The 12,496-nt window shown below is 44.4% G+C and overlaps 1 protein-coding gene across 1 annotated transcript in view; it reads left to right on the forward strand.

Moving 5' to 3' along the window:
* LOC120022408 (electroneutral sodium bicarbonate exchanger 1-like) overlaps positions 1-12,496 on the forward strand; it is a 39,618-nt gene that overhangs the window by 15,983 nt on the left and 11,139 nt on the right. Inside the window, exons 6-16 of the mRNA XM_038966295.1 lie at positions 170-288; positions 4,103-4,260; positions 4,515-4,602; positions 4,843-4,989; positions 5,522-5,631; positions 8,060-8,234; positions 10,479-10,612; positions 11,195-11,440; positions 11,639-11,744; positions 11,821-11,982; positions 12,246-12,359. Coding sequence (XP_038822223.1) covers positions 170-288; positions 4,103-4,260; positions 4,515-4,602; positions 4,843-4,989; positions 5,522-5,631; positions 8,060-8,234; positions 10,479-10,612; positions 11,195-11,440; positions 11,639-11,744; positions 11,821-11,982; positions 12,246-12,359 — 1,559 coding nt within the window. The remainder of the gene's footprint in view (positions 1-169; positions 289-4,102; positions 4,261-4,514; positions 4,603-4,842; positions 4,990-5,521; positions 5,632-8,059; positions 8,235-10,478; positions 10,613-11,194; positions 11,441-11,638; positions 11,745-11,820; positions 11,983-12,245; positions 12,360-12,496) is intronic.

Genomic DNA, 12,496 nt, shown 5'->3' on the forward strand with positions numbered 1-12,496 from the left:
TTTGCAAATTGTCTGCATATGAGTGATATATGAAAAACACAATATTAGCAAAAGTAGGCATTCTAATCTCAGTATCCACGAGAATGCATTGAGCAGCAGGTGCCTCGGTGCTCCAGAGCTGACATTGCTAACACTCTTCTGCCACTCCCCTGTCTGTTTGTCGTTTCAGGGCCACTGATATCCACGCACTCTGTCCCCAGTAACCTGGATAGCAGCAGCAAGGCTGGAGACAGGAGGCCCTCCAAAGCTGGGGTCAGTAAAGATAAGAGCAGTGTGGACTTCAGCAAGGTAACCCCTGCTCCTGGGCAAAGAAACAGATGGCAGTTCTGCTTCTAGCTCCTAAGAAACTTTGCAACAAGCATTTCGCTACATCACAAGTGTTTCGCTACACCCGCAAAAACATCTGCTAAATATGTGTATGTGACCAATAAAATTTGATTTGATCATCAGCCACATTCATCCAGAGGACCAAGACAACCATCATCAATCCACAGCCCTTACTCTCTGGGCATAATAAACATCACCTGCCTTGTAGAACCAAGAACCAGTCTCAAAGTTAACTGTGCGGTGTTTTAATTCAATAACTGGGTTTGGTTCAGTGAGCTCTCCCTCATTATATCACCTTACGACTCTTTCATCCATGTAATAAGTAGGCTGGCGGCCATGAGGAGTCATCAGCTTCAAACCAGCTTTCATGTGTATGCCAAGAAGCAACCTCTTACTGGGGGAGTCTAATCAAGAGAGGGAGACATAGTGTGTGTGTTTTTGAAAAGAGAGAGATGCAGATATGACCCATCTCAGTGGGCAAGGTTTCCCAGCTCTCTTAAATAGTTCAAGCAAACGACCTTGTGACGAAAGGAACTCCATTGCTCTGTACTGCCATTATATTCTCCCTCTACGCCAGTGGTTCCCAAACTTTTGGGTGCGCCCCCTAGGGGAACTCAGTGCGGTGTTCAACTTAGTCTTGAAATTTGGAAATTGGGTAATGCATCATCAGTATTCCTCTTGCCATGTCAGTCATTGCATACCTCAGAGGGCTTTTTATAACTTGTCAGAAATGTCCAGATCAACTAGCCCATGTCAGCTAACTTTTTTTTTAGCTCGTTTTTTTTAGCCCATGTTCGAGTCACTCAAATATCACATGAATACACATGAAACATGGCAAAATGTATAGAATTGCAAAAAATAGCTTTAAAACTGCTAAATCTTCTCTGCACCCCATGAGAAAATGTGTTGAATTGCAGGAAATAAGATTTAAACCTACAAAATGTTATCTCCACCAGCAAGAGGGTTGTGAACAGTGCTTGTGCCCATAGAAATAGACATGGGGGGTAGATACTCCAGGTAGATACTGTATAATGATACAACAAACCAGTGTTTTCCAATATAAAGCTGCATTCCCATGGGCATACCGCGGGTCCCGACAGACATCATTGCAGTGTGGTTGGCATTTTTCATGCTATAGGCGTGGGGGTCAGAAACTTTGGGCTGAAAATATTGTATGGTATATCCCCACATATTTAGAACAGTTGTCTTTCTGTTTTGTATGTGTTATCTATTGTATTAAAAACCCCTAGAGTCGATGTCCGCGCCCCCCGCGGAACTCTAGTTAGCATAATACAAAAAATCCCCATTAAAAATCTGTCAGTTTAAGCTAGAGATTTGTTTTGCATTGGATGAATCTCAATCCGCCGATGTCGCACTTCCGCATCTGCGGTGAAAGGTGGCAGAGCTAGAGCGGTGTTTGTTCTACGATCCCCACAAGCGTCTTGGGACTCATTTGAAGTCAGTTCAGCCGTTCTGCCAACTTCTGTCTGTAGCATCCGAACAGTTTGGCCTACTCGCTAATATGACCCCTTTGTGGAAAGGTGAGACTCTCATGAACACGTGCATGTTGTTTTGCTCTAGGTCTCACAAGGCTTCACAAGACTCGTCTGAAGGTCCCCTGGTACCAGTTGAAAAAATGTATGGAAGTATATGGAGACTGTTAGTGCCAAAAATAAGGGGTTAAATACATGTAAAAAAATATATATATATATGGGGCAAAAAAGTATTTAGTCAGCCACCAATTGTGCAAGTTCTCCCACTTAAAAAGATGAGAGAGGCCTGTAATTTTCATCATAGGTACACTTCAACTATGACAGACAAAATGAGAAAAAAAAATCCAGAAAATCACATTGTAGGATTTTTTATGAATTTATTTGCAAATTATGGTGGAAAATAAGTATTTGGTCAATAACAAAAGTTTATCTCAATACTTTGTTATATACCCTTTGTTGGCAATGACAGAGGTCAAACGTTTTCTGTAAGTCTTCACAAGGTTTTCACACACTGTTGCTGGTATTTTGGCCCATTCCTCCATGCAGATCTCCTCTAGAGCAGTGATGTTTTGGGGCTGTTGCTGGGCAACACGGACTTTCAACTCCCTCCAAAGATTTTCTATGGGGTTGAGATCTGGAGACTGGCTAGGCCACTCCAGGACCATGAAATGCTTCTTACGAAGCCACTACTTCGTTGCCCGAGCGGTGTGTTTGGGATCATTGTCATGCTGAAAGACCCAGCCACGTTTCATCTTCAATGCCCTTGCTGATGGAAGGAGGTTTTCACTCAAAATCTCACGATACATGGCCCCATTCATTCTTTCCTTTACACGGATCAGTCGTCCTGGTCCCTTTGCAGAAAAACAGCCCCAAAGCATGATGTTTCCACCCCCATGCTTCACAGTAGGTATGGTGTTCTTTGGATGCAACTCAGCATTCTTTGTCCTCCAAACACGACGAGTTGAGTTTTTACCAAAAGGTTCTATTTTGGTTTCATCTGACCATATAACATTCTCCCAATCTTCTTCTGGATCATCCAAATGCTCTCTAGCAAACTTCAGACGGGCCTGGACACGTACTGGCTTAAGCAGGGGGACACGTCTGGCACTGCAGGATTTGAGTCCCTGGCGGCGTAGTGTGTTACTGATGGTAGGCTTTGTTACTTTGGTCCCAGCTCTCTGCAGGTCATTCACTTGGTCCCCCCGTGTGGTTCTGGGATTTTTGCTCACCGTTCTTGTGATAATTTTGACCCCACGGGGTGTGATCTTGCGTGGAGCCCCAGATCGAGGGAGATTATCAGTGGTCTTGTATGTCTTCCATTTCCTAATAATTGCTCCCACAGTTGATTTCTTCAAACCAAGCTGCTTACCTATTGCAGATTCAGTCTTCCCAGCCTGGTGCAGGTCTACAATTTTGTTTCTGGTGTCCTTTGACAGCTCTTTGGTCTTGGCCATAGTGGAGTTTGGAGTGTGACTGTTTGAGGTTGTGGACAGGTGTCTTTTATACTGATAACAAGTTCAAACAGGTGCCATTAATACAGGTAACGAGTGGAGGACAGAGGAGCCTCTTAAAGAAGAAGTTACAGGTCTGTGAGAGCCAGAAATCTTGCTTGTTTGTAGGTGACCAAATACTTATTTTCACCATAATTTGCAAATAAATTCATTAAAAATCCTTTAATGTGATTTTCTGGATTTTTTTTTCTCATTTTGTCTGTCATAGTTGAAGTGTACCTATGATGAAAATTACAGGCCTCTCTCATCTTTTTAAGTGGGAGAACTTGCACAATTGGTGGCTGACTAAATACTTTTTTGCTCCACTGTATATATATATTAAACTTGTTTCCTTATCTTTCTTATATCTAAGATATAGGACAATAATACGATAGCCTAATATAATGGGCCACGTGAGAATCTCTTGTATTTTAACCTATTAGCCTATTTTTGTGCATTTTGATTTTGCCTAGGGTGGCAAAATTGCTAGGACCAGGGCTGCAAAGCGAGCTACATCACATACACCTAAAATAACATTGCGGGACTGTGGTCGGGTTCGGGGCCAGTTCTTGCGGGAGCGGGTGGGAGTCTGACAAGAAGTCAGCAAGAGCTAGAGGGCGCAGTATGAAAACCAGTGGGCGGGAGCGGGATGAAGAATTATTTCCTGCGCAGACCTCTTTCCCTAACACTAACACTCTCGATTCAACTCATCATCAAGCCTTCAATCATCAAGACACTCTCTTATATAGTTGTTACTCCCTAAAGTCTCTCTGTCCCATTCGGCTCCTATAGGTGGACATGAACTTCATGAAGAAGATTCCTCCGGGCGCTGAGGCGTCCAACGTGCTGGTAGGTGAGGTGGACTTCCTGGAGAAGCCCATCATCGCCTTTGTACGCCTGTCTCCCGCCGTCCTCATCACAGGGCTCACGGAGGTGCCCGTGCCCACCAGGTAGGTACACTACATCTCTACACCCACTCTTTCACTGCTCTTTCTCTGTCTAACCTGCTGGTTCTAGGTTTTATTCTTGCACCTACTCTCCTACAGTAACCTAAACCATTTGTATTTGGAGTCATATGTCCTATCACCAAATATACTCACTTATGTTGGGATTTAATTAAAATACATTGTCTTCACCTATATCTGCCCATCTACATATATTTAAGTTGAGTCTAATGTGTGAAAATGGTTTGTGTCCTCTGCAGATTTCTGTTCCTGCTACTGGGTCCACACGGGAAAGGCCCTCAGTACCATGAGATTGGCAGATCCATGGCCACACTGATGACAGATGAGGTGAGAGGAGGGGAGATGTTTTACATGCTGTTTGTGCAATTATTCTTTTATATTCTTATCAGGATTAGTAACATTCATTCATAAACATGAATTATATCCCCCCTGACATGCATTGAATATAATAACTGTGTAACTTTTTCCCTTTAGGGGGATCCCTAAGTGTGGCATTCAGATTAGATACATTTTAAGTAAATTAGATCAACATTTAAAAGCTATACTCTTTCCTGCATGTCTCTGTAGATATTCCATGATGTGGCGTACAAAGCCAAAGACCGGACTGACCTGCTGTCTGGGATAGATGAATTTCTGGACCAGGTGACAGTTCTGCCCCCAGGAGAATGGGACCCCACGATACGAATCGAACCCCCCAAGAACGTCCCATCGCAGGTGTGGGTCTAAGATGACAATGAGCTTGCCTATAATCAGAAAATGAACAAACCCATACAATTTTTTTTTATATATATATATATATATGTCTGAAGTTAAGCCTGATTTTAGATATTGGTCACATATTTAGTGCTCTTCAATCATGATCCTGGAGACCCACAAGGGGTGCAGGCTTTTGTTTCTGCCTAGCACTAACACACTTGATTAAACTAGTCAAGGGCTTGATAATTAGTTGAATCAGATGTGTTAATACTAGGTTGGAGATATAGCCTGCACTGCACCACCTGTAGGCCCCAGGACCAGGATTGAAGAACACTGGCTTGCATGGTAGTTTTCCATGATGTTTTTGATGATGTGTATGACTGTGCCTCCTGGTGGCAGTAGAGGATATGTCAGCCCTGTAATAACTTAGTCATGCGTGCATACATTTTCGTATGGGTGGCCCCAGCGGAAATCGAACCCACGACCCTGGCGTAGCCAACTCCATGCTCTACAAACTGAGCTACACTTATAATGACTCTCTCACCTTTAGATGAAGAGGAAGATGCCCTCCCAGCCCAATGGGTCGGCCTCACCCTCTGGGGAGATGTTGGAGGAGGATGAAGGCCACGGAGCTGGGCCCGAGCTGCAGAGAACCGGACGGTGAGTTAGACATATGAATTCATAGGGGAGGTTTCCTGGGGCACAGATTAAGCTTAATTCTAGATTTAAAAGCATTTTCAATGGAGATTCAATTTTGAGTTTGTTTTTTAGTCCTGGACTAGGCTTAATCTGTGTCTGGGGAAAATGCCGCATAGAGGAGAGTTGATAAGGCAAAAGATTTCAAGGCAAAAGATCCGGGTGCCTTGCGAGGATCAGGTGACAAGTGGCTAATCTGCCCTTGCCTTCCATTTTGCTAGCTAACGTTCAATCGCTGGAAAATAAATGGGACGAACTGAAATCACATATCCTACCAACAGGACATTAAAAACTGTAATAATATCTTATGTTTCATCGAGTCGTGGCTGAACGACGACATTAAGAACATACAGCTGGTGGGTCATACACTCTTACTGCAAGACAGAACAACAGCCTCTGGTAAAACAGCTGGTGCACAATATCTAAGAAAGTCTCAAAGTTTTGCTCACCTGAGGTAGAGTATCTCATGATAAGCTGTAGACCACACTCTCTACCTAGAGTTTTCATCTGTTTCATCTGTATTTCATCTGTATTTTTCATAGCTCTACATACCACCACAGAGCGAAGTTGGCACTAAAACCACACTCAATGAGCTGTATTCCGCCATAAGCAAACAGGAAAATGCTCACCCAGAGGCGGCGTTCCTGGTGGCCGGTGACTTTAATGCAGGGAAACTTAAATCAGTTTTACCAAATTTATATCAGCATATTAAATGTGCACCCAGAGGGGAAAAAATTCTAGACCACCTTTACTCCACACACAGGAACGCGTACAAAGCTCTCCAGCGCCCTCCATTTAGCAAATCTGACCATAACTCTATCCTCCTGCTTACAAGCAAAAATTTAAGCAGGAAGCACCGGTGACTCGGTCTATAAAAAAGGGGTCAGATGAAGCAGATGCTAAACTACAGTAGTGTTTCGCTATCACAGACTGGAATATGTTCCGGGATTCTGCTGATGGCATTGAGGAGTACACCACATCAGCCACTGGCTTTATCAATAAGTGCATCGAGGACGTCATCCCCACAGTGACTGTACGTACATACCCCAACCAGAAGCCATTGATTACAGGCAACATCCGCACCGAGCTAAAGGTCAGAGCTACCGGCTTTCAAGGAGCGGGACTCTAACCCAGCTTATAAGAAATCCTGCTATGCCATGAGGCAGGAAAATTATGTGCACTTAAACACTTAAACAACACAATGTAACTCCAAGTCAATCATACTTCTGTGAAATCAAACTGTCCACTTAGGAAGCAACACTGATTGACAATAAATTTCACATGCTGTTGTGCAAATGGAATAGACAAAAGGTGGAAATTATAGACAATTAGCAAGACACCCCCAATAAAGGAGTGGTTCTGCAGGTGGTGACCACAGACCACTTCTCAGTTCCTATGCTTCCTGGCTGATGTTTTGGTCACTTTTGAATGCTGGCGGTGCTTTCACTCTAGTGGTAGCATGAGACGGAGTCTACAACCCACACAAGTGGTTCAGGTAGTGCAGCTCATCCAGGATGGCACATCAATGCGAGCTGTGGCAAGAAGGTTTGCTGTGTCTGTCAGCGTAGTGTCCAGAGCATGGAGGCGCTACCAGGAGACAGGCCAGTACATCAGGAGACGTGGAGGAGGCCGTAGGAGGGCACCAACCCAGCAGCAGGACCGCTACCTCCGCCTTTGTGCAAGGAGGAGCAGGAGGAGCACTGCCAGAGCCCTGCAAAATGACCTCCAGCAGGCCACAAATGTGCATGTGTCTGCTCAAACGGTCAGAAACAGACTCCATGAGGGTGGTATGAGGGCCCGACGTCCACAGGTGGGGGTTGTGCTTACAGCCCAACACCGTGCAGGACGTTTGGCATTTACTAGAGAACACCAAGATTGGCAAATTCGCCACTGGCGCCCTGTGCTCTTCACAGATGAAAGCAGGTTCACACTGAGCACGTGACAGAGTCTGGAGATGCCGTGGAGAACGTTCTGCTGCCTGCAACATCCTCCAGCATGACCGGTTTGGCGGTGGGTCAGTCATGGTGTTGGGTGGCATTTCTTTGGGGGGCCGCACAGCCCTCCATGTGCTCGCCAGAGGTAGCCTGACTGCCATTAGGTACCGAGATGAGATCCTCAGACCCCTTGTGAGACCATATGCTGGTGCAGTTGGCCCTGGGTTCCTCCTAATGCAAGACAATGCTAGACCTCATGTGGCTGGAGTGTCAGCAGTTCCTGCAAGAGGAAGGCGTTGAGGTCCAAAAGAGTCGACAAATGTGTTATGGTCCCCTATATGGTATAAAAACCAAATCCAGAAGTACAAGATGTTATCTGGTGTACTCTACCGCATTAGTATAATGCTGCTACTTCAGTTAGCCTGCTGCAATGTGTTGTGGTTTTTCCCTTCCTCTAGGATCTTTGGAGGCCTGGTGATGGATATAAAGCGGAAGGCCCCGTTCTACTGGAGCGACATCCGGGACTCGTTGAACCTGCAGTGTCTGGCCTCCATCCTGTTTCTCTACTGCGCCTGCATGTCCCCTGTCATCACCTTCGGAGGGCTGCTGGGCGAGGCCACAAAGGGCAACATAGTGAGTGGTTCCTTGTACATGAGTATCAATGAATGCAACTCCGATTACATCTGTTTGTCTTCTATCTGTGATATATCACCTAATACAGTTGAAGTCGGAAGTTTACATACACCTTAGCCAAATACATTTAAACTCAGTTTTTCACAATTCCTGACATTTAATCCTAGTAAAAATTCCCTGTCTTAGGTCAGTTAGGAACACCACTTTATTTTAAGAATGTGAAATGTCAGAATAATAGTAGAGAGAATTATTTATTTCAGCTTTTATTTCTTTCATCACATTCCCAGTGGGTCAGAAGTTTACATACACTCAATGAGTATTTGGTAGTATTGCCTTTAAATTGTTTAACTTGGGTCAAACGTTTTGGGTAGCCTTCCACAAGCTTCCCTCAATAAGTTGGGTGAATTTTGGCCCATTCCTCCTGACAAAGCTGGTATGACTGAGTCAGGTTTGTAGCCCTCCTTGCTCGCACACACTTTTTCAGTTCTGCCCAAAAAATGTCTATAGGATGGAGGTCAGGGCTTTGTGATGGCCACTCCAATACCTTGACTTTGTTGTCCTTAAGCCATTTTGCCACAACTTTGGAAGTATGCTTGGGGTCATTGTCCATTTGGAAGACCCATTTGCGACCAAGCTTTAACTTCCTGACTGATGTCTTGAGATGTTGCTTCAATATATCCACATCATTTTCCTGCCTCATGATGCCATCTATTTTGTGAAGTGCATCAGTCCCTCCTGCAGCAAAGCACCACCACAACATGATGCTGCCACCCCCGTGCTTCACGGTTGGGATGGTGTTCCTCGGCTTGCAAGCCTCCCCCTTTTTCCTCAAAACATAACTATGGTCATTATGGCCAAACAGTTCTATTTTTGTTTCATCAGACCAGAGGACATTTCTCCAAAAAGTACGATCTTTGTCCCCATGTGCAGTTGCAAACTGTAGTCTGGCTTTTTTATGACGGTTTTGGAGCAGTGGCTTCTTCCTTGCTGAGTGGCCATTCAGGTTATGTCGATATCGGACTCGTTTTACTGTGGATAGATACTTTTGTACCTGTTTCCTCCAGCATCTTCATAAGGTCCTTTGCTGTTGTTCTGGGATTGATTTGCACCATAGTACGTTCATCTCTAGGAGACAGAACACGTCACCTTCCTGAGCGGTATGACAGCTGCGTGGTCCCATGGTGTTTAACTTGCGTACTATTGTTTGTACAGATGAACGTGGTACCTTCAGGCGTTTGGAAATTGCTCCCAAGGATGAACCAGACTTGTGGAGGTCTACAATTTGTTTTCTGAGGTCTTGGCTGATTTCTTTTGATTTTCCCATGATGTCAAGCAAAGAGGCACTGAGTTTGAAGGTAGGTCTTGAAATATATCCACAGGTACACCTCCAATAGGCTAATTGACATAATTTGAGTCAATCAGAAGCTTCTTAAGCCATGACATAATTTTCTGGAATTTTCCAAGCTGTTTAAAGGCACAGTCAACTTAGTGTATGTAAACTTCTGACCCACTGGAATTGTGATACAGTGAAATAATCTGTCTGTAAACAATTGTTGGAAAAATGTCTTGTGTCATGCACAAAGTAGATGTCCTAACAGACTTGACAAAACTATAGTTTGTTAGTGATACATTTGTGGAGTGGTTGAAAAACAAGTTTTAATGACTCCAACCTAAGTGTATGTAAACTTCCGACTTCAACTGTATCTGCCACCTGCCTGGTGAAACAGGTTTACGACAAGGTCTTACCCTATTTGTTTATCACTAAAAGCATATAGGATGCATATCACTATAAGCAAATAGTAGGTGCTTAGATGGTGTCCCTCTTCCTCACTGTGAGCTACTCTATATACTGTCTCTGTGCTTTGATCCTGACAATGACTTACACACACACACCCTACAGTGACCCTAGATGTCTTTATTAGGAGGGAGACTGTTGGCATAGCGAGCGTCAGAGCGCCGGGGTGTGTGATGTGTCTGAATAAACTGACCAGATGACGAGTGGCCGAGGGATATTACAATTGACAGGCCGACGTGATGGAAAAAGCAGAGAAGTTTATCTAGGCAGTCTGATGCTAGGCGGTCTGAGCTGGAATGTCAGTTTAAACATATGTATTATGTTATGTGGGGTGTTCTGTCCGCTTTGCCTCTTTTCCCCTTAGTCTCCCAGTCTCTCTGGTTCCTCTATGTATTTACCTCTTCGTCATCCTCCCCTTTTCCCTCCCTCTTTTCCTTCTCTTGCTACAGAGTGCCATAGAGTCTCTGTTTGGGGCGTCCCTCACAGGAGTGGCTTTCTCTCTGTTTGCGGGGCAGCCCCTCACTATCCTGGGCAGCACGGGGCCTGTCCTGGTTTTCGAGAAGATCCTCTTTAAGTTCTGCAAGTGAGTGCTACTCCGATCCTGGTTACACTTATTCGCACTGTGGCCTTCTGGCGGTAGTAACCTGCAAGGACAAGTTCACTACTGCCATTTGGGGATTTCTCATTTGTTTCTCAGTAACTCCCTGAGTTTTATATACTGTACATGTACAGTAAGTTACAAGGCCTGGAGTTTTTTCTGGTCAAGTCACATGGTCAGGAAAAACTTGGGGCCCTAACTAGTTATTAGAGAAATTGGGACAGGCTCAAGGTCATTATTGATGAATCCTCAATCATTTCATAAGGCATAGTCCGAGTGATTGCTAAAATCTACAGTACAATGCCATGTAAAAAGAAGTTGACATTGAGGTTAAGTAAAGTGTGCTTTCTCAATTTACCTAATTTTGCTAACCATTACTTTAGACAAAATCAAGACGTTAATATTTTTGTAATGTTTTTTTTTTTTTCAATCTTAAATTTTGAATTTAAGCAAATTCTAAATGTGCCATTAATCACAAAATCCTGCTAGTTAACTCAAATACATTTTAAAATCGTTTGACAGCCCTAATATTGAGTCTTGATCTTATCTACCGTACTCTCCACCCAGGGACTACGGCCTGTCCTACCTGTCTCTGAGGACCAGCATCGGCCTGTGGACGGCCTTCCTCTGCCTGGTCCTGGTGGCCACAGACGCTAGCTCCCTGGTCTGTTACATCACCCGCTTCACAGAGGAGGCCTTCGCCGCTCTCATCTGCATCATCTTCATCTACGAGGCCCTGGAGAAGCTCTTCCAGCTGGGGGAACACTACCCTGTCAACATGCACAACGAGCTGGACAACCTCACACTCTACTCGTGAGTCAGGGTCAGCGAGCCTAGGTTGAGGGCGAAAGACGCGAGAAGTGGGCACTGCCATTTTTCTGCTTTCTTCAGTTAATGTATCTTTTCTATTTGGATTTCTATGTTTTAGATGTTACCACTGACTATAAAAGGGGAGCTTATGGTTTTGTGCTATTTAGGATGGGGAGTGTAAGATTTATTCTCTTGACTCAGGTGTCAGTGTTCTCCACCGGCCAACGCCTCCGCTCAGATCTTGCAGACGTGGAACCAGACCGGACACACACCAGACTCTATCTCCTGGAACAGCTTCAACGTATCGGTTAGTCAGAGGACACACACTGCAAAAACATCTGTTGAGCCTGTGTATTTCTCTGACCCTTTACACTCTTTGCCAGATGTGTAACCTGCTCCATGGAGAGTTTGCTGGTCCTGCCTGTGGTCACCACGGCCCCTACATCCCAGATGTCCTCTTCTGGTCCATCATCCTCTTTTTCACCACCTTCTTCCTCTCCTCTTTTCTCAAGGACATCAAGACCGAGCGATACTTCCCTACAAAGGTGTGTTATTCACTTGCGAGCATGGTGTGTGTGTGTCTGTGTGCGTTCATCTAAAATGTAAATGTGTGAACTGGTAAGTTTTATTGTGCTGCATCAACATTCACAATTAACTTCAAGGTCTTCACATTCTTCCCACACAATATGTTCCACATTTTGCTATTACTGTTAGCTACTGTGTAGGTGTTCCCACTGAGTGAATTTTAATGACTGTGTTTTTTACACATTACCATGATTATGTATTGTCGTTAATATGGGTTGTACAGGTGCGCTCTACCATCAGTGACTTTGCCGTGTTTCTGACCATTATGATCATGGTGCTGGTGGACTATCTAATGGGCATCCCCTCTCCTAAACTCAACGTACCCGACCGCTTTGAGGTAGGACCCCCTTGACTTATTCCACATTTTGTTGTTACGGCCTGAATTCAAAATGGATGAAGTCTTTTTTTTTTTTTATCTCATCCACCTACACACAATAACCCATAATGACAAAGTGAAAAAAAGTTTTTTAAAAA

The sequence above is a fragment of the Salvelinus namaycush genome, chromosome 27 (assembly GCF_016432855.1).
Source record: "Salvelinus namaycush isolate Seneca chromosome 27, SaNama_1.0, whole genome shotgun sequence".
Classification (NCBI taxonomy): Eukaryota; Metazoa; Chordata; class Actinopteri; order Salmoniformes; family Salmonidae; genus Salvelinus; species Salvelinus namaycush.